Here is a 23,052-nt window from a genome sequence, read left to right on the forward strand (position 1 = left end):
AAATGATATGCTGTTTTGTGTCATACTTGTTGGTAAAGATGCCATGTTGTTTTGTGTGATACTTGTTGGTAAAATTGATATGTTGTTTTGTGTCATACTTGTTGGTAAAGATGATATGTTGTTTTGTGTCATACTTGTTGGTAAAGATGATATGCTGTTTTGTGCCGTACTTGTTGGTAAAGATGATATGCTGTTTTGTGCCGTACTTGTTGGTAAAGATGATATGCAGTTTTGTGCCATACTTGTTGGTAAACATGATATGCTGTTTTGTGCCATACTTGTTGGTAAAGATGATATGTTGTTTTGTGTCATACTTGTTTATAAAGATGATATGCTGTTTTGTGCCGTACTTGTTGGTAAAGATGATATGCTGTTTTGTGCCGTACTTGTTGGTAAAGATGATATGCAGTTTTGTGCCATACTTGTTGGTAAAGATGATATGCTGTTTTGTGCCATACTTGTTGGTAAAGATGATATGTTGTTTTGTGTCATACTTGTTGGAAGTGTGTTTTGACTGTTTGAGATAGACAGGTATTGTGTTGACTGTATGTTTATTTTAAAAGTGATTTGTTTTAAGAATACTTTGTTTTGTGTATTGTTAAAAAAGTATTAATGTTGTTTTGTTTAACAATAGTGTTTAGACTAGGTTATGTGGTAATGTTCGAGGTGGTGTGCATATGCTTACGGCGTGCGCTCTTTATGTTTCAGGGCAGCGGCATGTGCAACGGAGTTTTTCCTCAGGTTTTTCCTTTAGATTTGTTTGCGTTATGACTTGTTTAAGTGTGTATGTAATTTCCTTTGTTTAGTTACCAATTAGAATGTTTGGTTGTGAGAAACAGTTTTGGTTGATTGTAAAACCCCTCCCCACAAATGCCCAGCGTTTCCCCTTCATCATATATACTGTTCAAAAAAAGAAACGCATAGCTTGTAATATTTGGTTAATTTAGTTATATGGCTACAAGGATATCCACCAAACTGCAGAAAATGTTTATCTGGTCGTCGACCTTTCGTCCATTGCCACAAGTGAGCTCTGCACGTGACGCATGCGTTATTAGTGGCTACAATGTCAAAATTGCTCATTTGGCATGACCACTCGTCATGCTTCAGTGTAATCTCGTGAAACTCGGGGAATATTGAGCTCTCACCATGTCTTCCAAAACACATAAAAGCGGATTGTTCGCCACAAAGAAATCAGACGACAATTCAGCGACGAAAGATGGCCCGATTGAGCAGAGAAGACCGCCAAATTGCATTGGGTCGTTTACAAGCAGGCCAAAGTCAAAGTGCAATCGCCAGGCACTTCCACGTGTCCCAGAGCACCATCAGTAGACTGTGGGTCAGGTTTCAAGCCACTGGCTCCGTTGCTGACTTGCCACGAGCGGGAAGACCAAGGGCGACAACTGCTGCTCACGACCGCTTCATACGGCTCCGCCACCTCCGGAATCGTTTCCTGTCGGCCTCATCTTCTGTCCAGGCTCTCCCCGGGCCACACCGATTATCGGACCAGACCGTGCGGAACCGCCTGCATGAAGCTGGTTTGAGAGCTCGCAGACCTCACAGAGGAGCTGTCCTCACCCGCCGCCATCGCCAGAACCGAGTGCAGTGGGGCAACCAGCACCTTCGCTGGACCGTCCGGAATCACTGGAGACACGTGTGGTTCAGCGACGAGTCCTACTTCCTGCTCCAGCGACATGATGGTCGGAGGAGGGTCTACCGGAGAGTAAACGAACGTTACGCGCCCAACTGTGTGGATGAGGCACCCGTTCATGGTGGTGGAGGCGTCATGGTCTGGGGGGCGATCAATACCGCTGGAAGGAGCACCCTGGTGCACGTCCAAGGGCGCATAACTGCCCAGCGATACGTGGAGGAAATTCTGCGCCCACACGCCCTTCCTCTTCTGGCTGACCAGGATGCCATATTCCAGCAGGACAACGCTCGCCCGCACACAGCACGACTCACCACCCAGTTCCTCACCGACCACCATGTCCAGGTGCTTCCCTGGCCATCCATGTCGCCAGACATGAACCCGATAGAACACCTCTGGGATGAATTGGACAGACGTGTGCGCAGGCGAGAAGAAGCGCCGGCAAATCACCGCGATCTATTGCAGGCACTTCAGGAGGAGCGGGACACCATCCCACAGCAAGATATCCGGCATCTGATCCAGTCCATGCCCAGAAGGTGCCGGGCAGTTGTTGCTGATCAAGGCAGTCACACCCCCTACTGACTTGACAGCCTCGGCACCCAATCGTATTGATTGACTGATTGATTTGAAGATGCAAATGAACTGTGTGTGCATTCAACTGTGTCCATACCAAATTTCAAACAAATAATCTAAATATTGGATTTTCTGTAAATTTTTTCGAAAAATAAAACAAATTTGGCAAGTAGCAACTATGCGTTTCTTTTTTGAACAGTATAGAATACAGAAGAAAAACTGTTTAAGCATGTGTTTAACTTGTTTAAATTTGTTACTTGTATTTGTATAAAACAGGGGGCACACGGTTATACTTATTGTATGGGAACATTCTCATGCGGTGGGACTGGAGATTCTGTATTGAACCGGTTAAAAATCTCCTTTTGTTTGGGGCACCATTTGTTTCGCAACTAAATATAATGGTTAAGTGAATGTTCACAGCACGTGCACATGCTCAGAAAATTACAACATGGTTTAGCTCTCCAAAGCGCATGCTCAGAAAATTACAACATGGTTTAGCTATTTATTTTACAAAGCCATACACCACCGTTTACCTTATCTGGAAATCAACAATGACGCGTTTACCGATACATGGAACATAAATTTCAGTAAAAGAGTGTACTTAGTACTGTATGGAACCGCTACATGTACAGTCTGGTGCTGACCTTACAAGTAATTAGCTGCTGCTGATTTGAAGAATTAACGGAGAAAAACAAATATTTTGAACTTGTTGTTTTGGTCAGCTCTTGGGAGACATGGAGAAGGAGACACACAATTTCTACATGACGCAAAATGTTGCATTATGACGTATACTGGAACGTTGCTTCTCGTGCGGAAGAGATAGTCAATAAGAGACATCTTGGATTGTCTAGTCGATGTCATTAAATCTATGACTGACCAGAGGAACACGAGGACAGAGAGGAGAGCAACGGTCAGCATCAGTCCAGCACCCAGGATGGCACTACCAACAGGAACAGAAGACTGCTGCGAGCTTTCGTCTTTCATACCTGAATACAAATCAAACATCATACATTTCCATGCACGAAGTAGGAAAGCAAACAAATAACAAACTGACTTAAGCTGCATGAAGAACCTAAGACAAGCTAATGAAAGAAACTTTTGAAAAATACTACACTTAACATTTACTGGAATTTAAAGCAGTTGCTTGGTCTTGCAAGTGGATGAACAAGATACGAGTTTTAGCTTCTGATAGTTGGTTTTGCTTCTTTAAATGTGGATCTGTTTGCGTATAATGGTTTTGCTTGTGGTTCGTTTACCGTACATCAGAGTGTGTATTGTAAATGCGCGCGTGTTTGTGTGTGTGTGTGTGTGTGTGTGTGTGTGTGTGTGTGTGTGTGTGTGTGTGCGCGTGTGTGTGCGTGTGTGTGTATGTGTGTGTGTGTGTGCGTCCGTGCGTGTGTGTGTGTGTGTGTGTGTGTGTGTGTGTGTGTGTGTGTGTGTATGTGTGTGTGTGTGTGCGTGTGTGCAACCGCAGGTGTTTGAATCTCAAAAATTAACTCAAGCTGCAAACACCTCGGGCCCTCCCGACCGGACGGACACCTGTCACAAGCACCTGTCATGTTATTACAGAAGGTGTTGTTGTGTCATTTCCATGTGCACTCTGTGCAGTGATCAGCGCCTTCAATTCAGTCTTGAGGTAGAATCCCTCTCTGCAGGCTGAAACAACACGTGTAATGAAGACGAGAGCTCGGCGCTATCTTCTGGTCTTGTTGGTTTGTATGTTTGTTGTACATGTTGAGTTTCATACAGGATAAACTGCCGTGCAACTGCTGTCTAGTCGTATCATGTTTCGACCACAGTCAGGAGTGTATTCCCAAGCAATAACACAACATTAAACAAGTTCAAGGCAGACGTAATCTGCCAATAATATGTTGGAAAAGCCAGCATGTCTGTCCATATTTGAAGTTAAAATACAACATCCATTATTTATATCAACTATCAAGATGCTTCAGGAAAAGTTATTGGTAAACAACCACGGCAAAGCAGTAGAGTTACCTGTACACTGTGGGGGTTGGAAGTGACCGCTGCAGGCTGTGCACTCTCCACTCTGATTACACTGCACGCACTGGTCAGCTATGGTAGAACACAACTCCTCACACTGCTGTCCGTGGTAGCCTGGTCTGCAACCTGGCAATAAGACAGTTAAAAGCCAACAATCGATATTACGTCCACAGTCTTGTAACCGAGTGCGAAAAGCACAACAATTACCTTTGGAGGCAAGTCCATACCAACAGGAGGCAAGTCCATACCAACAGGAGGGAAGAACATACAAAAATACAGCAGCAGCCGGACGCTATCATACACAGAACTCTACAATTGACAGGTGTCAGTGACGTAGAAGATACACACGAGCTATCCATATCTCGCTCTCTTCAACGGCAGACAACCGCAGAGTCTGCTGTAAAGGGTGACGCAGTAGTCTCCCTGTCACAGTAGAAACACCCTGGCGAAAGTATAAATATCAAACTTTTGCATTGTGCTTGACCAGTAACCTGTAATGAGCATAATGTTAAGAGTTAAAGTCTGTGTATTTAAAACGTTCATTCTGCCACATTGTGTCTATATAATGCAGGCGCTGATTGCACCAGACGACGTTCTAACTGAAATTGATAGGTTAATGTTTCGCTTCGTGTGGCGCAAAAAAGACTGCAACAGAAAGGCATTTGAAAAGGTGAAAAGAACTGTTTTATGTAACGAAGTTAAGCAAGGTGGATTGAATATGATTGATTTGCGACAGATGCAGTGTTCCTTTTTGTTAAGCTAGATTGTGAACCTAACTCTGTCTAATGAAGACCAGAAATGGTCATGGCTCCCAAAAGCACTGTTTGTCCGTTTTGGGAGTCGCTTTGAATGGGTTTTTTTGCGAACATTAACAGCAAAACATTTAAAGGATTGGACAGTATTAAATCGGAATTTTGGTCCGCTGTGTTAAAGGCATGGCTTGATAATAATCAAGTCGATAATGGTAATTCTGTATCGGGTTTGTTGTGGAACAACACATATATAATTTGTCAAGATAACCCACTCTTTTTTTTGCAGATTGGATTAAAAGTGGTATAATGTATGTGAGCGATGTGTGTGAGAATGGACGTTTTGCTACCTATGAAGAAGTGTGTGAAAGAACTGGCTACACTGCAAATAGATTGCTTGAGTACAATGTTGTTCGTACAGCTGTACATCTCCTTTTAAGAAATGTAGCTATAGACGATGTAAAGGGTTCAGTCTGTGACACTCCGACCTTTTGTGGAAAAAAAGTGAGATCAATAAAATAAATTCGAAAGATTCTCGTAGGAAAAAAATACAGCCCACCCTGTTCAGAAGGATTTTGGAGAAGAAAGTTAGGAATTGAAATTGATGAAAAGAATTGGAACTTAGCAGCCACTGTCACTAGTGAAGTTCGATTACGTGTACTGCATTGGAAAATATTGCAAAACATTTATCCAACTAATATTTTATTGTGTAAAATGAAAGTGAAGGCTGATAAAAACTGTACATATTGTGAGGATGAACTTGATGTATTGGAGCATTTTTTCTTTGAATGCCCAACCGTGCTCAGGTTTTGGAAATATATTAAAATGTACATATTAGTAAACATTGGCGAAAGAATTAGGTTGAATGTTACAGATGTGCTTTTTGGTATTAAGTAACAGCAAAAATATGAAGAAGATTAATCATATTATTTTAATCGCAAAGATGTGCGTAAGCATTTAAAAAAACGATTCACGATTGACACTGGAAATTATGTTTGGAAATCATGTTGTTTTGAGATTTCGTTAGTCTGACGTATTATTAATCAGAAACAAATTGTTTATTGTCTCTGATTTAAGGTAAAGCATGTAAATGAGAAAGTATGTGGACAAACAGAAAACACACAGTTACCATGTTTGTTATCACGTGTTTATTGATTGATTAGAATTAAAAATTAAAAAAGAGTTATCGAGCAAAATAATTGTTCGGATAGGCACTACGGGGATTCAGGGACTTCCAGTGGATAGTCTTACACCACCCTATTTCAGACATGGGGATTTGTACGGACTAGCAATGATAAAGAATAAATAGAGAATACTACATAGCTTGCTTCAGTCTCGTACCAGATTTACACGAGTTTGTTTTTTTAACATTGAACTGCGAGCGAAAGCGAGCTGTTCACTATTTGAAAAAGCAACGAGTGTAAATCTGGTACTACACAGCAAGCCATGCAGTATTCTGTTTATCCTACATACTGTACTTACGTGTATTTTACTGAAAATGTCCTGCAGTCGAGGCAGCTAACTTGAAGACGCTTGTTTTGGAACCTCGATCTCTTCTAAAGCCTCGTACAATCTATTACGTCAAAGCAAAAAACGTCACTCTGAAAGTGTGGCGTGCCGTGTTAGTTCTAAAAATTCATCGAGGGTAATTAGGGAGCGCAATTTTTGTTTTCTATAATGACGTTTGTCTTGGTGACTTTGACATCATAAGCAGTGGAAAAACAGGTCCCTGCCAGACTTGCTTGACATGACCTCATTTATATGATACATGTATACACACGTGTGATTTGAACGATTATTATCTCACGAGTGTCTCTCTCACGTATGTAGGACAATTATTATTACAACACCAAACTACACGTGCTTTCGGTTCAGTTCAATATAAAAAAATCAACTCTGGCACTTAAAATGTCTTTCTACCACTATCATACAATTACACTTAGTACTATATATACTTACCAACTCGAAAAATGATTCTAAATTATCCTATTCTGCCTATGATCCGACGAAACATAATATAATAATGCAATGTCAGCCCTTGAACACAACACAATGTCATCGCCCGCTGTGCTGACATGTATGACAGCCTGCTAGTGAGCAGATCTGAGTAAGGGCCATCCACACAGCCTGTTACAGCTAACAACTACAGTAAACATCGCGCATTTGATTCAGAAAAAAGTTAGACTTTGTGAATGTTTTAGTTTTCTTCGGCCCATTATCAAGGTGACACCAACAAGTTGCTCTGATGACTAACATATTATTTACTTTCGGTTGTGTTCAAGGGACATAAGAAGGAAGCCAGATATTGAGTGCACAGAAGAGATAAGATGAGGGATATATGTTCAACAACTTACTCCACGTGTTTTGGGTTCAGTTCAATACTTAGCAACTCACCTTTGGCACTCGGAGAATATTCTTCTACCGCTTTTGTTCAATTCTACTTACTGGGCACAATCAACGCATTTAGATAGTAAAATCCCCTTAGCAAAATATAAACTTGAAATATTTACAGCGATCCTCAACAAAACCAGTATAGTTAACTTACCTTGCACGCAGTCGCCAGTATCACCATGACAAAGACGGTCCTTACACGACACGCTACAGGGTGAGCAGATGCTGCTGTTGTGCTTTGAGAAACCGTCCTTACACTCTGAAAGGTAAAGAAAGGCTGTTTCCAAACAAATATTGTCAATGATTAGGGACTGGGCCCCAAATATGGACCTTTTTTGTTTCTAGCTTATTTTCTCGCAAAGAAACTTCATTATGTGCCTGATGGTGGTTCTGTGTTTAGTTGACTGCTAGCCCTTAAACCAGCTAATTAGGTATCGTAGACATTCAGACAAATACAAATAAAAAACATTAAAACATTCTGAGATAAAAGATGTTCCCCTCAAATCAATGCAAAACAGAAAACTAGGAAGACAAAGTGTGTGGAATGAAAATCAAAGGAGGCATCTAAGAGATGGGTGATAGAAAAACATACATTCAGTGACGCATATCTTTTAAATAAGACTTGATTCAGAGGAGATCATTTTTCTAAATTGTTTTGATATGTGTTTTCTTTATAATAATGAACAGATCTGGTAGTTTACGTTTAAAGAAACGATAGAACCGAACGCCTTGCAGCCTATTACTCTCTTATTTCTTGTGCATGAACCTAACTACAATGAATTCATCTTAATGGTCAAATACTGATCTCCTGATTGTGTCAGTGTGGTTCTTCACCAGGACTATGGAAAAGATGCAACCTTGCCCTGAAATTAACGAATATTGCGTTGTGTGTGTACCTTTGCATTGAGAAGTATGATCCAGGTTGTAGAGAGGCCTGCAGGCTGTGCAGTTTCCGTTGTGCTGATGACATGTCTGACAGCCTGCTGGTGAGCACGTCGTGTTGCACGTGGCCCCGTGACGACCATCCACACAACCTGTCACAGCAAACAACGTTCAAAAACACAATCTGAAAGGGAGCCAACTCCAAACCTACTGCAGTTGTCTTTATTGCTGGGGTTAAACTGTTAGCTGATCAAAAGCCGTTTCATATGAAGAAGTGCAGGAAGACAGTGTGCTCATCTTGTCTCTTGGAATCGAAATATACTGCTGAGCGGTTAACATTGAAATTCTAAGAAACACAATCTATGCTATTAATATGGATTAAATGCCGCTGTTCTTACTACTGTTTTTGCAGCTGCAGTGAAACTTTTTTCACTCTGTCAAACTTCTATTTCTTTCTACTACGCATATTACCACTTAGTACTGCTGCTTCAAAGACTACTACCACAACAACAAGAACGACAACGTCAAGAACAATACGGATTAATGTAACACCTCGTTCTGACCCCCCAAATGAAATGGCCCCGGGGGACACTTTGGGACACCAACTGGTCCCCCACAACTGCGATCGACACCTGCATCAGCAGGAAGTGCATAGCAAACGGAACACGTAATCTATGTAAACCAAACAACATGCTCTGGGTAGATAATTGATTTGATTACATTCTTCTCGCATGTAAAAGTTGCACAGTTTTGCCTATTGTGATTTTTCGTCGATTTCTTATTTGTCCGTTTTTGTCCTGTCTTTTGTAATGATACCCTAGCCTTTTCGAGCGGCTGTCACGTGTTCCTTGTAAAAGTAAGCTTTAATCCGAACGGTGATCCAGATAGTCAAGTAAACCGCCTTAACTGGCATAGACAGTTTGAATGAAATGACACGTGAATTAGTGCTTTAATGTTGGTGCGAAATGTGTCGCAATAATGTGTTGGCAAAGTTTAAATGCTATCAGTCTGCCTGTACGGGAACAACGACGGGGGCGGACTTTCACAGTGTATTTTTCAATTCACCTTTGAATTCCAATGCTTCCTCAATCGTGTGCATGATTTTCAGAGAATGTAATTAATACTGACGAAAACAAGCTTGGTTGGTTCATTCAGTTGGGGAAAGTCTTGCTCAAGAAAGTTTGGTTTACAAAATCAGGGCGGATAAAATACAAGCAAAGCACACGTTGAACACAAACCACTCTTACCTGGGATACAGCCCTTGACAGGTGAGCCGTCCATAACCTGTGTTGTTATAAGGCCTCGGTCTTCGCTCATGTAAGTATGTTTTTTTATGATATGATGCATTGTTCTGACCTAAGGGCGGTCGCATTTAGGAAGCCGGTGGGATGTATTTTTAATAATAATAATAATAATAATAATAATAATAATAATAATAATAATAATAATAATAATAATAATAATAATAATAATAATAATTGTCAGTAAGTACTGGTGTCACATGACTGATGTGAACCAGTTGATTGGCTAATGGCGATGCGCTTAAATCTGTTAGCGCACTCTTGGAGTGCGCTAACTTTTCCACAGAGCGTATTCTTCCGCCCTTTGCCTAAGCGAGACTGTGCCTATCCTCAGAATTAATTAATGACATGTATCTTATAATCTCCACAATACCAAATGACCATAAATTCCCTGCTTCTCAATTAAAGCAGAAGTGGGTTTTTTTCTGACAGATTGCATGTGCCTGTGCCAGTGCCAGTGATCTAAAAATAGAAGCCGCTGTGTTTCATCTAATTTTCGCCGACTTGCATAGATTCTTCTCATATGCCGTGTTAGTGGCATGTAGCTTATCATCCACATTACCAAATGATGAGTTAGTATACAACTCCCAGCGGCTAACAGAAAACACAAGTGTTATTCCGATAACGTACCAGCTAGACCAGTTTGGAAGACTGACTCGATCGACTCTGTAGCAGACTACACAGAAATACGACTACATCAGTTCAGTAAATGAATGGTTTCCGAATTATTATTTCAAGGCAAGAACAATCGTAATCGAAAACGTGTAAGGTTCAGAACGTTCTTACCATATAGTAAGACTTATTACCAGCCTGCGTCATGCGTGCAGACTCAGTCAGTGACTCAGTGCAGACTGCAGTGGTTCGATTGCCCAGGTAGCCTAGCAGTAGCAGACGACATTAACCCCGCTCAGCAAATTAACTTGTTGGGCAAATGTGAACGAAAAAACGATGGGGATATAATACGTGTAGGGTTCAGAGCATTCTTACCGTTCATATTTAGTACCAGACTCCCCGATGAGTGAAGATACCACACGAGAAACATGCCACATTTATTTTGAAAATGTACTTTCCGTCGACCGTGGCAAGGGGCAAAACTCTGCACAGTCAATCTGTCGAAGCTCGATGAAGGTTTCGAATCGCAAATAACTATGAGCACAGTCCTTTCTCTGAGTTTAAATGAGGTCTCTATGAAAGATCATCACTTTTTAGCTTAACGCTACACTGGAATTTACCAACAGAAATTAAAACAAGAGTTTGCGTGTGACGAAAGCACGACACACTTGAGACAGCCCACACAAAAGTAGATCCAGTGACACAAACCTGACCACACAGTTACGCCTATCCAAATGCGCGTTGCAAAATGTGCGTTTTGAATCTTCTTTTTTCTCTGGCGGTACTGACAATATCGTTATTGAAACAATCCCAGTGCACTAAGGGATTTATAGAGCAAATCTCGAAAATAATTATTGAACTCAGCGCTATGCGCTTTGTTCAATAATGAATTTTCTCGATTTGCTCTATAAATCCCTTAGTGCACTGGGATGTCTCAATAACTTAAATAATAATACGAATATTTATTACGCGCACATATCTCACCACAACTAATTTGTTTGCGACCAGGACATTTTGACCAATATATATTTTGAATCCAGATCCAACTGACATCTCTGTCTCTGAACAACACACTAGGACGGACATAGGCCTAAGTGTATTTAGCTATTCTGATGGACACGTGGGGGAATTCGGGGCCTGTGATTGGATGGTCTTACACATCCCTTATCCGATCATCAAAGCATAACGCTACGGAAGTTGGCCATTTTTGCCGATATCCAAGCATATCGTCAATAACAAAGACGCATGGTTCCGGTTTCTTCCACGTGTATAAAGCCAACAATCGATATAACGTCCACAGTCTTGTAACCGAGAGCGAAAAGCACAACAATCACCTTTGGAGGCAAAGCCATACCAACAGGAGGCAAGTCCATACCAACAGGAGGCAAAGCCATACCAACAGGAGGCAAGTCCATACCAACAGGAGGCAAGTCCATACCAACAGGAGGCAAGTCCATACCAACAGGAGGCAAGTCCATACCAACAGGAGGCAAGTCCATACCAACAGGAGGCAAGTCCATACCAACAGGAGGCAAGTCCATACCAACAGGAGGCAAGTCCATACCAACAGGAGGCAAGTCCATACCAACAGGAGGCAAGTCCATACCAACAGGAGGGAAGAACATACCAACAGGAGGCAAAGCCATACCAACAGGAGGCAAGTCCATACCAACAGGAGGCAAGTCCATACCAACAGGAGGCAAGTCCATACCAACAGGAGGCAAGTCCATACCAACAGGAGGCAAGTCCATACCAACAGGAGGCAAGTCCATACCAACAGGAGGCAAGTCCATACCAACAGGAGGCAAGTCCATACCAACAGGAGGCAAGTCCATACCAACAGGAGGCAAGTCCATACCAACAGGAGGCAAGTCCATACCAACAGGAGGCAAGTCCATACCAACAGGAGGCAAGTCCATACCAACAGGAGGCAAGTCCATACCAACAGGAGGCAAGTCCATACCAACAGGAGGCAAGTCCATACCAACAGGAGGCAAGTCCATACCAACAGGAGGCAAGTCCATACCAACAGGAGGCAAGTCCATACCAACAGGAGGCAAAGCCATACCAACAGGAGGCAAAGCCATACCAACAGGAGGCAAGTCCATACCAACAGGAGGCAAGTCCATACCAACAGGAGGGAAGAACATACCAACAGGAGGCAAAGCCATACCAACAGGAGGCAAGTCCATACCAACAGGAGGCAAGTCCATACCAACAGGAGGCAAAGCCATACCAACAGGAGGCAAAGCCATACCAACAGGAGGCAAGTCCATACCAACAGGAGGGAAGAACATACCAACAGGAGGCAAGTCCATACCAACAGGAGGCAAAGCCATACCAACAGGAGGCAAGTCCATACCAACAGGAGGCAAAGCCATACCAACAGGAGGCAAAGCCATACCAACAGGAGGCAAGTCCATACCAACAGGAGGCAAAGCCATACCAACAGGAGGCAAGTCCATACCAACAGGAGGCAAGTCCATACCAACAGGAGGCAAGTCCATACCAACAGGAGGCAAGTCCATACCAACAGGAGGCAAAGCCATACCAACAGGAGGCAAGTCCATACCAACAGGAGGGAAGAACATACAAAGATACAGCAGCAGCCGGACGCTGTCATACACAGAACTCTACAATTGACAGGTGTCAGTGACGTAGAAGATACACACGAGCTATACATATCTCGCTCTCTTCAACGGCAGACAACCGCAGAGTCTGCTGTAAAGGGTGACGCAGTAGTCTCCCTGTCACAGTCGAAACACCCTGGCGAAAGTATAAATATCAAACTTGTGCATTCAAGCTTGACCAGTAACCTGTAATTAGCATAATGTTAAGAGTTATCGAGCAAATTAATTGTTCGGATAGGCACTACAGGGAATCAGGGACTTCCAGTGGATAGTCTTACACCACCCTATTTCAGACATGGGACCCTATTTGTATGGACTATCAATGATAAAGAATATTTATAATTACAACACTAAACTCCACGTGCTTTCGGTTCAGTTCAATATTAACAAAATCAACTCTGGCACTTAAATTGTCTTTCTACCACTATCATACAATTACACTTAGTACTATATATACTTATCAACTCGAAAAATGATTCTAAATTATCCTATTCTGCCTATGATCCGACAAAACATAATATAATAATGCAATGTCAGCCCTTGAACACAACACAATATCAACCCCCGCTGTGCTGACATGTTTGACAGCCTGCTAGTGAGCAGATCTGCGTAAGGGCCATCCACACAGCCTGTTACAGCTAACAACTACAGTAAACATCGCGCATTTGATTCAGAACAAAGTTAGACTTTGTGAATTATTTAGTTTTCTTCGGCCCATTATCAAGGTTGACCATAGGGACACCAACAAGTTGCTCTGATGACTAACATATTATTTACTTTCGGCTGTGTTCAAGGGACATAAGAAGGAAGCCAGATATTGAGTGCACAGAAGAATTAAGATGATGAATATATTTTCAACAACTTACTCCATGTGTTTTGGGTTCAGTTCAATACTTAGCAAATCACCTTTGGCACTCGGAGAATATTCTTCTACCGCTTTTATTCAATTCTACTTACTAGGTCAGAGAACAATCAACGCATTTAGATAGTAAAATCCCCTTAGCAAAATATAACCTTGAAATATTTAGAGCGATCATCAACAAAACCAGTATAGTTTACTTGCCTTGAGTGCAGTCGCCAGTGTCACCATTGCATTTACGGTCTTTACACGACGTGCTACAGGGTGAGCAGATGCTGCTGTTGTGCTTTGAGAACCCGTCCTTACACGCTGAAAGGTAAAGAAAGGCTATTTCCAAACAACTATTGTCAAATATGGACCTTTTTTGTTTGTAGCTTATTTTCTCGCAAAGAAACTTCATTATGTGCCTGATGGTAGTTCTGTGTTTAGTTGACTGCTAGCCCTTAAACCAGCCAATTAGCTATTGTAGACATTCTGACAAATAAAAAAATAAATAATAACAATTCTGAGAAAAAAAGATGTTCCCCTCAAATTAATGCAAAACAGAAAACTAGGAAGACAAACTGTGTGGAATGAAAATCAAGGGAGGCAACTAATACATGAATGATGGGAAAACATCTTACATTCAGTGACTCATATCTTTTAAATAAGACTTGATTCAGAGGAGATCATTTCTCTAAATTGTTTTGATATGTGTTTTCTTCGTAATAATGAACAGATCTGGTAGTTGGAACAATGTGTATTTACGCTTAAAGATACGATAGAACCAAACGCCTTGCAGCCTTTAACTCTCTGCTTTCTTCTTGACTTGTGCATGAACCTATTTTGGTCAAAAACTGAGCCCCTGATTGTGTCAGTAGGGTTCTTCACCAGGACTATTGAATAAGATGCAAAATTGCCCTGAAATTAACGAATATTGCGTTGTGTGTGTACCTTTGCATTGAGAAGTATGATCCAGGTTGTAGAGAGGCCTGCAGGCTGTGCATTGACCGCTGTGCTGATGACATGTCTGACAGCCTGCTGGTGAGCACGTCGTGTTGCACGTGGCCCCGTGACGACCATCCACACAGCCTGTGTCAACAAACAACGTTCAAAAACACAATCTAAAAGAATACTTATAAAGGGAGCCAACTCCAACCCATCTGCAGTTGTCTTTATTGCTGGGGTTAAACTGTTAGCTGATCAAAAGCCGTTTCATATGTAGAAGTTCAGGAAGACAGTGTGCTCATCTTGTCTCTTGGAATCGAAATATACTGCTAAGCGGTTAACATTGACATTATAAGAAACACAATCTATGCTATTAATATGGATTAAATGCCGCTGTTCTTTCTACTGTTTTTGCAGCTGCCGTGAAACTTTTTCACTCTGTCAAACGTCTATTTCTTTCTACTACGCATATTACCACTTAGTACTGCTGCTGCAGAAACTACTACCACAACAACAAGAACGACAACGTCAAGAACAATACGGATCATGTAACACCCCGTTCTGACCCCCCAAATGAAATGGCCCCGGGGGACACTTTGGGACACCAAATGGTCCCCCACTACTGCGATCGACACCTGCATCAGCAGGAAGTGCATAGCAAACGGAACACGTAATCTATGTAAACCAAACAACATGCTCTGGGTAGATAATTGATTTGATTACATTCTTCTCGCATGTAAAAGTTGCACAGTTTTGCCTATTGTGATTTTTCGTCGATTTCTTATTGGTCCCTTCCGTTTTTGTCCTGTCTTTTGTAATGATACCCTAGCTTTTTCGAGCGGCTGTCACGTGTTCCCTGTAAAAGTAAGCTTTAATCCGAAAGGTGATACAGATAGTCAAGAAAACAGCATTAACTGGCATATACAGTTTGGATGATATGACGCGGAATTGATGCTTTAATTTTGGTGCGAAATGTGTCGCAATAATGTGTTGGCAAAGTTTAACTGCTATCAGTCTGCCTGTACGGGAACAACGATGGGAGCGGACTTTCACAGTGTATTTTTTTCAATTCACCTTTGAGTTCCAATGCTTCCTCAATCGTGTGCATGATTTTCAGAGAATGTAATTAATACTGACGAAAACAAGCTTGGTTGGTTCATTCAGTTGAGGAAAGTCTTGCTCAACAAAGTCTGGTTTACAAAATCAGGGCGGATAAAATACAAGCAAAGCACACGTTGAACACAATTAAACCACTCTTACCTGGGATACAGCCCCAGACAGGTGAGCCATCCATAACGTGTGTTGTTATAAGGCCTCGGTCTTCGTTCATGTAAGTATGTTTTTTATGATATGATGCATTGTTCTGACCTAAGGGCGGTCGCATTTAGGAAGCCGGTGGGATGCATTTTTGAACAACTAATTTGTTTGCGACCAGGCCATTTTGACCAATATATATTTTGAGTCCAGATCCAACTGACATCTCTGTCTCGGAACAACACACTAGGACGGACATAAGTATATATAGCTATTCTGATGGACACGTGGGGGAATTCTGGGGCTGAGATTGGATGGTCTTGCACATCCCTTATCCGATCATCAAAACATAACGCTACGGAAGTTGGGCATTTTTGCCGATATCCAAAAGCATATCGGCAATAACAAAGACGCATGGTTCCGGTTTCTTCCACGTTTATAAAACCAACAATCGATATTACGTCCACAGTCTTGTAACCGAGTGCGAAAAGCACAACAATCACCTTTGGAGGCAAGTCCATACCAACAGGAGGGAAGAACATACAAAGATACAGCAGCAGCCAAACGCTGTCATACACAGAACTCTACAATTCACAGGTGTCAGTGACGAAGAAGATACACACGAGCTATACATATCTCGCTCTCTTCAACGGCAGACAACCGCAGAGTCTGCTGTAAAGGGTGACGCAGTAGTCTCCCTGTCACAGTCGAAACACCCTGGCGAAAGTATAAATATCAAACTTGTGCATTCAAGCTTGACCAGTAACCTGTAATGTTAAGAGTTATCGAGCAAAATAATTGTTCGGATAGGCACTACAGGGAATCAGGGACTTCCAGTGGATAGTCTTACACCACCCTATTTCAGACATGGGATCCTATTTGTATGGACCAGCAATGATAAAGAATATTTATAATTACAACACCAAACTCCACGTGCTTTCGGTTCAGTTCAATATTTACAAAATCAACTCTGGCACTTAAATTGTCTTTCTACCACTATCATACAATTACACTTAGTACTATATATACTTATCAACTCGAAAAATGATTCTAAATTATCCTATTCTGCCTATGATCCGATAAAACATAATATAATAATGCAATGTCAGCCCTTGAACACAACACAATGTCATCGCCCGCTGTGCTGACATGTCTGACAGCCTGCTAGTGAGCAGGTCTGGGTAAGGGCCATCCACACAGCCTGTTACAGCTAACAACTACAGTAAACATCGCGCATTTGATTCAGAATAAAGTTAGACTTTGTGAATTATTTAGTTTTCTTCGGCCCATTATCAAGGTTGACCATAGTGACACCAACAAGTTGCTCTGATGACTAACATATTATTTACTTTCGGTTGTGTTCAAGGGACATAAGAAGGAAGCCAGATATTGAGTGCACAGAAGAATTAAGATGAGGAATATATTTTCAACAACTTACTCCACGTGTTTTGGGTTCAGTTCAATACTTAGCAAATCACCTTTGGCACTCTGAGAATATTCTTCTACCGCTTTTATTCAATTCTACTTACTAGGTCAGAGCACAATCAACGCATTTAGATAGTCGACCATGCCAAGTCTGCATTCTTCTCATCCAAAATACTCGCATGCACCTCAGTCAAACAGCTGTTTAGTGTCACCAATGACATCTTAGGCAAGGTGACTTGTCCCCCTCTTCCCACTATGTTCTCTGTACATGAGCTTCCCCAGAAGTTCGCTGACTTTTTCACTGCGAAGATCGCGCTGATTCGCGAGAAGCTTGATTCTGCTGTTGTCCCGCCTTCACCGGTTGCCGATAGGATGTATTGTGGTCCAGCTCTGCAGCGTTTTGAGCCTGTCACCAGCGAGTTTGTAAAAAAGGTGTGTTTAGGCGCTAGTCCGAAAACGTGCGAGCTTGACCCCATTCCGTCCTCTCTGCTGTGTGATTGTATTGATGACCTTCTTCCATATCTCACTCACGTCATCAACGACTCTCTGACTTCCGGCTCATTCCCAGATGAATTCAAACCTGCAATAGTTAGGCCCCTCATCAAAAAACCTTCACTTGACAAGAATTCCTTGAAAAACTTTAGGCCCGTTTCGAACTTGTCATTCCTTTCAAAAATCACTGAAAAAATTGTCCTTTCACAACTTCTCACTCATCTAGAGCAAAACCACCTTCTCAACACCCATCAGTCTGCATACAGGAAAAACCATAGTACTGAGACAGCACTTCTGAAGATTGTAAACGACATCCTTCTTGGCTTTGACGAAAATCAGGTCTCCATTCTAACACTACTGGACTTGTCTAGCGCATTTGATACGATAGACCACGAAATTCTGCTCCACAGGCTTCAGCACTCCTTTGGTGTTCATGATCTGGCCCTTTCCTGGGTTCGTTCGTACCTTACTAACCGGACGCAGACCGTTTGTGTCAACGGCATCAAATCTCAACCTTCAGCTCTCCAGTACGGTGTCCCGCAAGGGTCCGTGCTTGGCCCCATACTTTTCGTTCTATATGCCTCCCCTGTGTCCGATGTTATCAGTCGCCATGCGTTGTCGCACGAGAGTTTCGCTGATGATACACAGCTTCATCAGTCTGCCCCTCTTGCTGAAGTTGACGTTCTGGTATCTCGGACACAGGATTGCATTGCGGACCTCAGTGATTGGATGTCTTTAAAAAAAACTCCAGTTAAATAGTGACAAAACCGAAGTTATGCTGGCCTGTCCCAAGAAATTTCTCAATCACCCTTCTCTTCCTGCCTCTCTCACTGTCAACGAACTACCTATCTCTTTCTCTCCGTCTGTCCGCAGCCTTGGCGTCACTCTCGATCCAACTCTCTCTTTCCAAAAACACATCTCTAACATCTGCAAGTCCGCCTATCTAGAGCTGCGCAAGATTAGTTCAGTCCGTCACTACCTCACCACTGATGCAACCAAAACGTTAGTGTGTTCTTTAGTCCTCTCAAAGATAGATTATTGCAATTCTCTTCTGGCCGGTCTCCCTAAGTACCTTTTAGATAGACTTCAAAGGATCCAAAATAACGCTGCCCGCCTGGTCTTCAAATCTTCCAAGTATGAACACGCCACACCCCTTCTTCACTCTCTACACTGGCTGCCTATCACTAAAAGGATCGAATACAAACTCTCCTCTCTTTCTTTTGCCGTCGTTTCTGGTTCTGCCCCAGAATACTTCTCAGAACTCCTCAATCTCTACACCCCCTCTCGTCAGCTTCGCTCCGCCGCCGACACTCGACTCTTCCGACTCCCCACAGTGCAAACAAAGACATGTGGCGAGAGGTCCTTCGCCTATCAAGCCCCTGTGACCTGGAATAGATTACCTCTGCCTCTCAGACACACAGATTCTCTCACTACATTCAAGACAAATCTCAAAACACACCTCTTTCAGCGCAAGTGATTTTCCCTCCAGCATCTCCCCACCCACCCCATCCCGCCCCACCTCACCCCCTACCTAGTGCCTAAAATAACGTGTATATATATTTTCTGCGCTTTGTGTCAGCACTGTTTGTGTGTGTGTAAATAGTATTGTTGACACGTTTTTATACAGTAGCCTTATGTGGTTCTTGTGCCTAGGCTGTGTATTGGATTGTCATTGTATGCCTGCATCATTAGTTGTCAGTAATTATTACATGTGCTGATTGTTCTCTTTGCCTGCGCGCGCATAGTATGTTGGTTATGATTGGTCATAGTATGTTTGTTTATGTTTGGTCGTTATCCTTGCCTGTGCGTGTATTGTATGTTTGGTCGTTTTCTTTGCCTGTGCATGTATAGTTTGTTGGTTATGTTTGGTCGGTTTCTTTGCCTGTGCGTGTATAGTATGCTTGGTCGATGTATGTATTGTAAAGCGCTAAGAGTAGACATTTTTCTAGAATAGCGCTATAAAAGTTTGCATTATTATTATTATTATTATAGTAAAATCCCCTGAGCAAAATATAACCTTAAAATATTTACAGCGATCATCAACACAACCAGTATAGTTTACTTGCCTTGCGTACAGTCGCCAGTGTCACCATTGCATTTACGGTCTTTACACGACGTGCTACAGGGCGAGCAGATGCTGCTGTTGTGCTTTGAAAACCCGTCCTTACACGCTGAAAGGTAAAGAAAGGCTGTTTCCAAAAAAATATTGTCACACATGGACCTTTTTTGTTTCTAGCTTATTTTCTCGCAAAGAAACTTCATTATGTGCCTGATGGTGGTTCTGTGTTTAGTTGACTGCTAGCCCTTAAACCAGACAATTAGCTATTGTAGACATTCTGACAAATAAAAAGATAAATAATAACAATTCTGAGAAAAAAAGATGTTCCCCTCAAATTAATGCAAAACAGAAAACTAGGAAGACAAAGTGTGTGGATTGAAAATCAAGGGAGGCAACTAATACATGAATGATAGGAACACATCATACATTCAGTGACTCATATCTTTTAAATAAGACTTGATTCAGAGGAGATCATTTCTCTCAATTGTTTTGATATGTGTTTTCTTCGTAATAATGAACAGATCTGGTAGTTGGAACAATGTGTAATTACGCTTAAAGATACGATAGAACCAAACGCCTTGCAGTCTATTACTCTCTGCTTTCTTCTTGACTTATGCATGAACCTATTTAAAATGAATTCACCTTATTGGTCAAAAACGGAGCCCCTGATTGTGTCAGTAGGGTTCTTCACCAGGACTATTGAATAAGATGCAACCTTGCCCTGAAATTAACGAATATTGCGTTGTGTGTGTACCTTTGCATTGAGAAGTATGATCCAGGTTGTAGAGAGGCTTGCAGGCTATGCATTGACCGTTGTGCTGATGACATGTCTGACAGCCTGATGGTGAGCACGTCGTGTTGCACGTGGCCCCGTGACGACCATCCACACAGCCTGTCACAGCAAACAACGTTCAAAAACACAATTTGAAAGAATACTTATAAAGGGAGCCAACTCCAAGCCATCTGCAGTTGTCTTTATTGTTGGAGTTAAACTGTTAGCTGATCAAAAGCCGTTTTATATGTAGAAGTGCAGGAAGACAGTGTGCTAATCTTGTCTCTTGGAATCGAAATATACTGCTAAGCGGTTAACATTAAAATTCTAAGAAACACAATATATGCTATTAATATGGATTAAATGCCGCTGTTCTTACTACTGTTATTGCAGCTGCAGTGAAACTTTTTCACTCTGTCAAACTTCTATTTCTTTCTACTACGCATATTACCACTTAGTACTGCTGCTGCAGAAACTACTACCACAACAACAAGAACGACAACGTCAAGAACAATACGGATTAATGTAACACCCCATTCTGACCCCCTAAATTAAATGGCCCCCGGGGAACACTTTGGAATACCAAATGGTCCCCCGCTACTGCGATCGACACCTGCATCAGTGGGAGGAGCATAGCAAACGAAAAACGTAACCTATCTAAACAAAACAACATGCTCTGGTATTCTTCTCGTATGTAAAAGTTGCACATTTTTGCCTATGTGATTTTTGTCTTGTCTATTTTGAGGGTACCCTTATTCGAGCGGCGGTCACGTGATCCCTGTAAAAGGAAGCTTTAATCCGAAAGTTTATCCAGATATAGTCAAGTGAACGACCCTTTCTCAGAGAGAGAGAGAGAGACCGACTGACATATGGACAGACATACATACAGACAGACAGACAGACAGACAGATAGACAGACATGCAGACAGACGGACATACAGACAGACACAGAGAGACAGAGACAGAGACAGAGAGACAGAGTTAGAGAGACAGACAGACAGACAGACAGACAGACAGAAAGAGACAGAGACAGAGCGTTTTGCACCCTCGCCCGTTTATGTCAAATAAACACAACACATGCAGACGTTTCCTTTCATCCGCAAGGCAGGTTTACATTGTAGTACTGTATTTACCTATGCAGGAACCATTGGACGGATCGCACTGAGAACCCGCACACAGACTACTGCAAGGGTAGCAGCTGTCACCTGACCTGTAGTACCCAGCTTTACACTCTGAAATCACATAATGTTCATCACCACCATGATACCAGCACACACACATACACACACACACACACGCGCGAACAGTGTTTCAAGGCCCGCAGCTCTCCTATAATCGTATCTATTATCGATGAAGCTTGCATTTTTTTAAGGTCCGCTAACTTCTACCAATATTATTCATGCCCACAGATCTTACCTGAACACGTTGATCCATTAAAGTTGCCGCCACACTCTATGCAGAGTCCTGTATCTGGGTGACACGTGTTGTCCAAACACTTGGAAGGCCGACATGTCTGGGTGCAGTTATCACCGTATAACCCAGGTGTGCACGCTAAATAAATAAAATAAATAAATAAATAAATAAATACAATAAATAAATAAATGGTCAGGCAACAAATTCATTTATCAAAAAAAGAAGTGCTTCAAGAATTTGATTCACTATTTATTATTATTGTGCTCATTGTTAACATATATTTTATATGATGTCAGTTTCGATTTTCATGCTGTCATTTGTTTTTGTTGACATTCAGATGTGTGTTAAGTGTTTCTTTTCACACCTACGCTAAAATATATTTGCAAAACATGGCGTAACCGGCCGTTAGAAATGTAGCAGTGTAACTGATGGATTCACAGATGAGAAGGTTGTTACTTCAAGTTTCCACGCATCTTTTGTCAAAACCTGATATGCTTCTAAAATCCTTCCTCCGTCTTTCTAAACAAATACATCTGAAAACGACTAGGTTATATATTCAAACATGAAGTAGTATCTTGAGCAAATGCTTACCGATAATTTCAAATTGACAAAGAAGAAGATAGATACGTCAAGTATCTATTCTAGTGAGGCGGACTTTCTGTCCGTAGATGGTTCCGGTTTACCCATCTGTACCACACGATGTTTCAGGACTAAGCTAACAGCATACACTGACAATGTTATTCTACTCAGAAATGTATTTCAGCTTTACAAATGACGATAACATACCTTTTTCTGCTAATTTCCCGATGAAACAGGGCTAAACCAATTATGTTGTCCCTAAACACCACAACATGACCAAAGTCGAAAGATGTAGTTCGAACAGGGGGGTGACAAATATTCCATGGAACAGCCGTTTCTGGATCAATGTGTGCCTAACCTTGGCATTCGATGTCATTAAACCAACAAAATAAGGGCACAAATTTGTGCCCCACAAACTGCAAATGTGCCTCACACATTTTTGGGCTTATTTTTGTGGGGCACATTTTGCTTTTGTGAGTCACAAACTG

General features: G+C 41.9%; 1 protein-coding gene across 1 annotated transcript in view; it reads right to left on the reverse strand.

Annotated features, from left to right (window-relative positions):
- Positions 1-22,672, reverse strand: part of LOC138982270 (cell death abnormality protein 1-like) — a 29,700-nt gene extending 7,028 nt beyond the window's left edge. The window contains exons 1-7 of the mRNA XM_070355514.1: positions 22,669-22,672; positions 21,989-22,123; positions 21,706-21,804; positions 8,256-8,393; positions 7,514-7,618; positions 4,214-4,345; positions 3,096-3,204 (exon numbers count right to left, since the gene is read on the reverse strand). Coding sequence (XP_070211615.1) covers positions 3,096-3,204; positions 4,214-4,345; positions 7,514-7,618; positions 8,256-8,393; positions 21,706-21,804; positions 21,989-22,123; positions 22,669-22,672 — 722 coding nt within the window. The remainder of the gene's footprint in view (positions 1-3,095; positions 3,205-4,213; positions 4,346-7,513; positions 7,619-8,255; positions 8,394-21,705; positions 21,805-21,988; positions 22,124-22,668) is intronic.
- Between the last annotated feature and the right edge of the window lie 380 nt (positions 22,673-23,052).

Source organism: Littorina saxatilis, linkage group LG12, assembly GCF_037325665.1.
Source record: "Littorina saxatilis isolate snail1 linkage group LG12, US_GU_Lsax_2.0, whole genome shotgun sequence".
NCBI lineage: Eukaryota > Metazoa > Mollusca > Gastropoda > Littorinimorpha > Littorinidae > Littorina > Littorina saxatilis.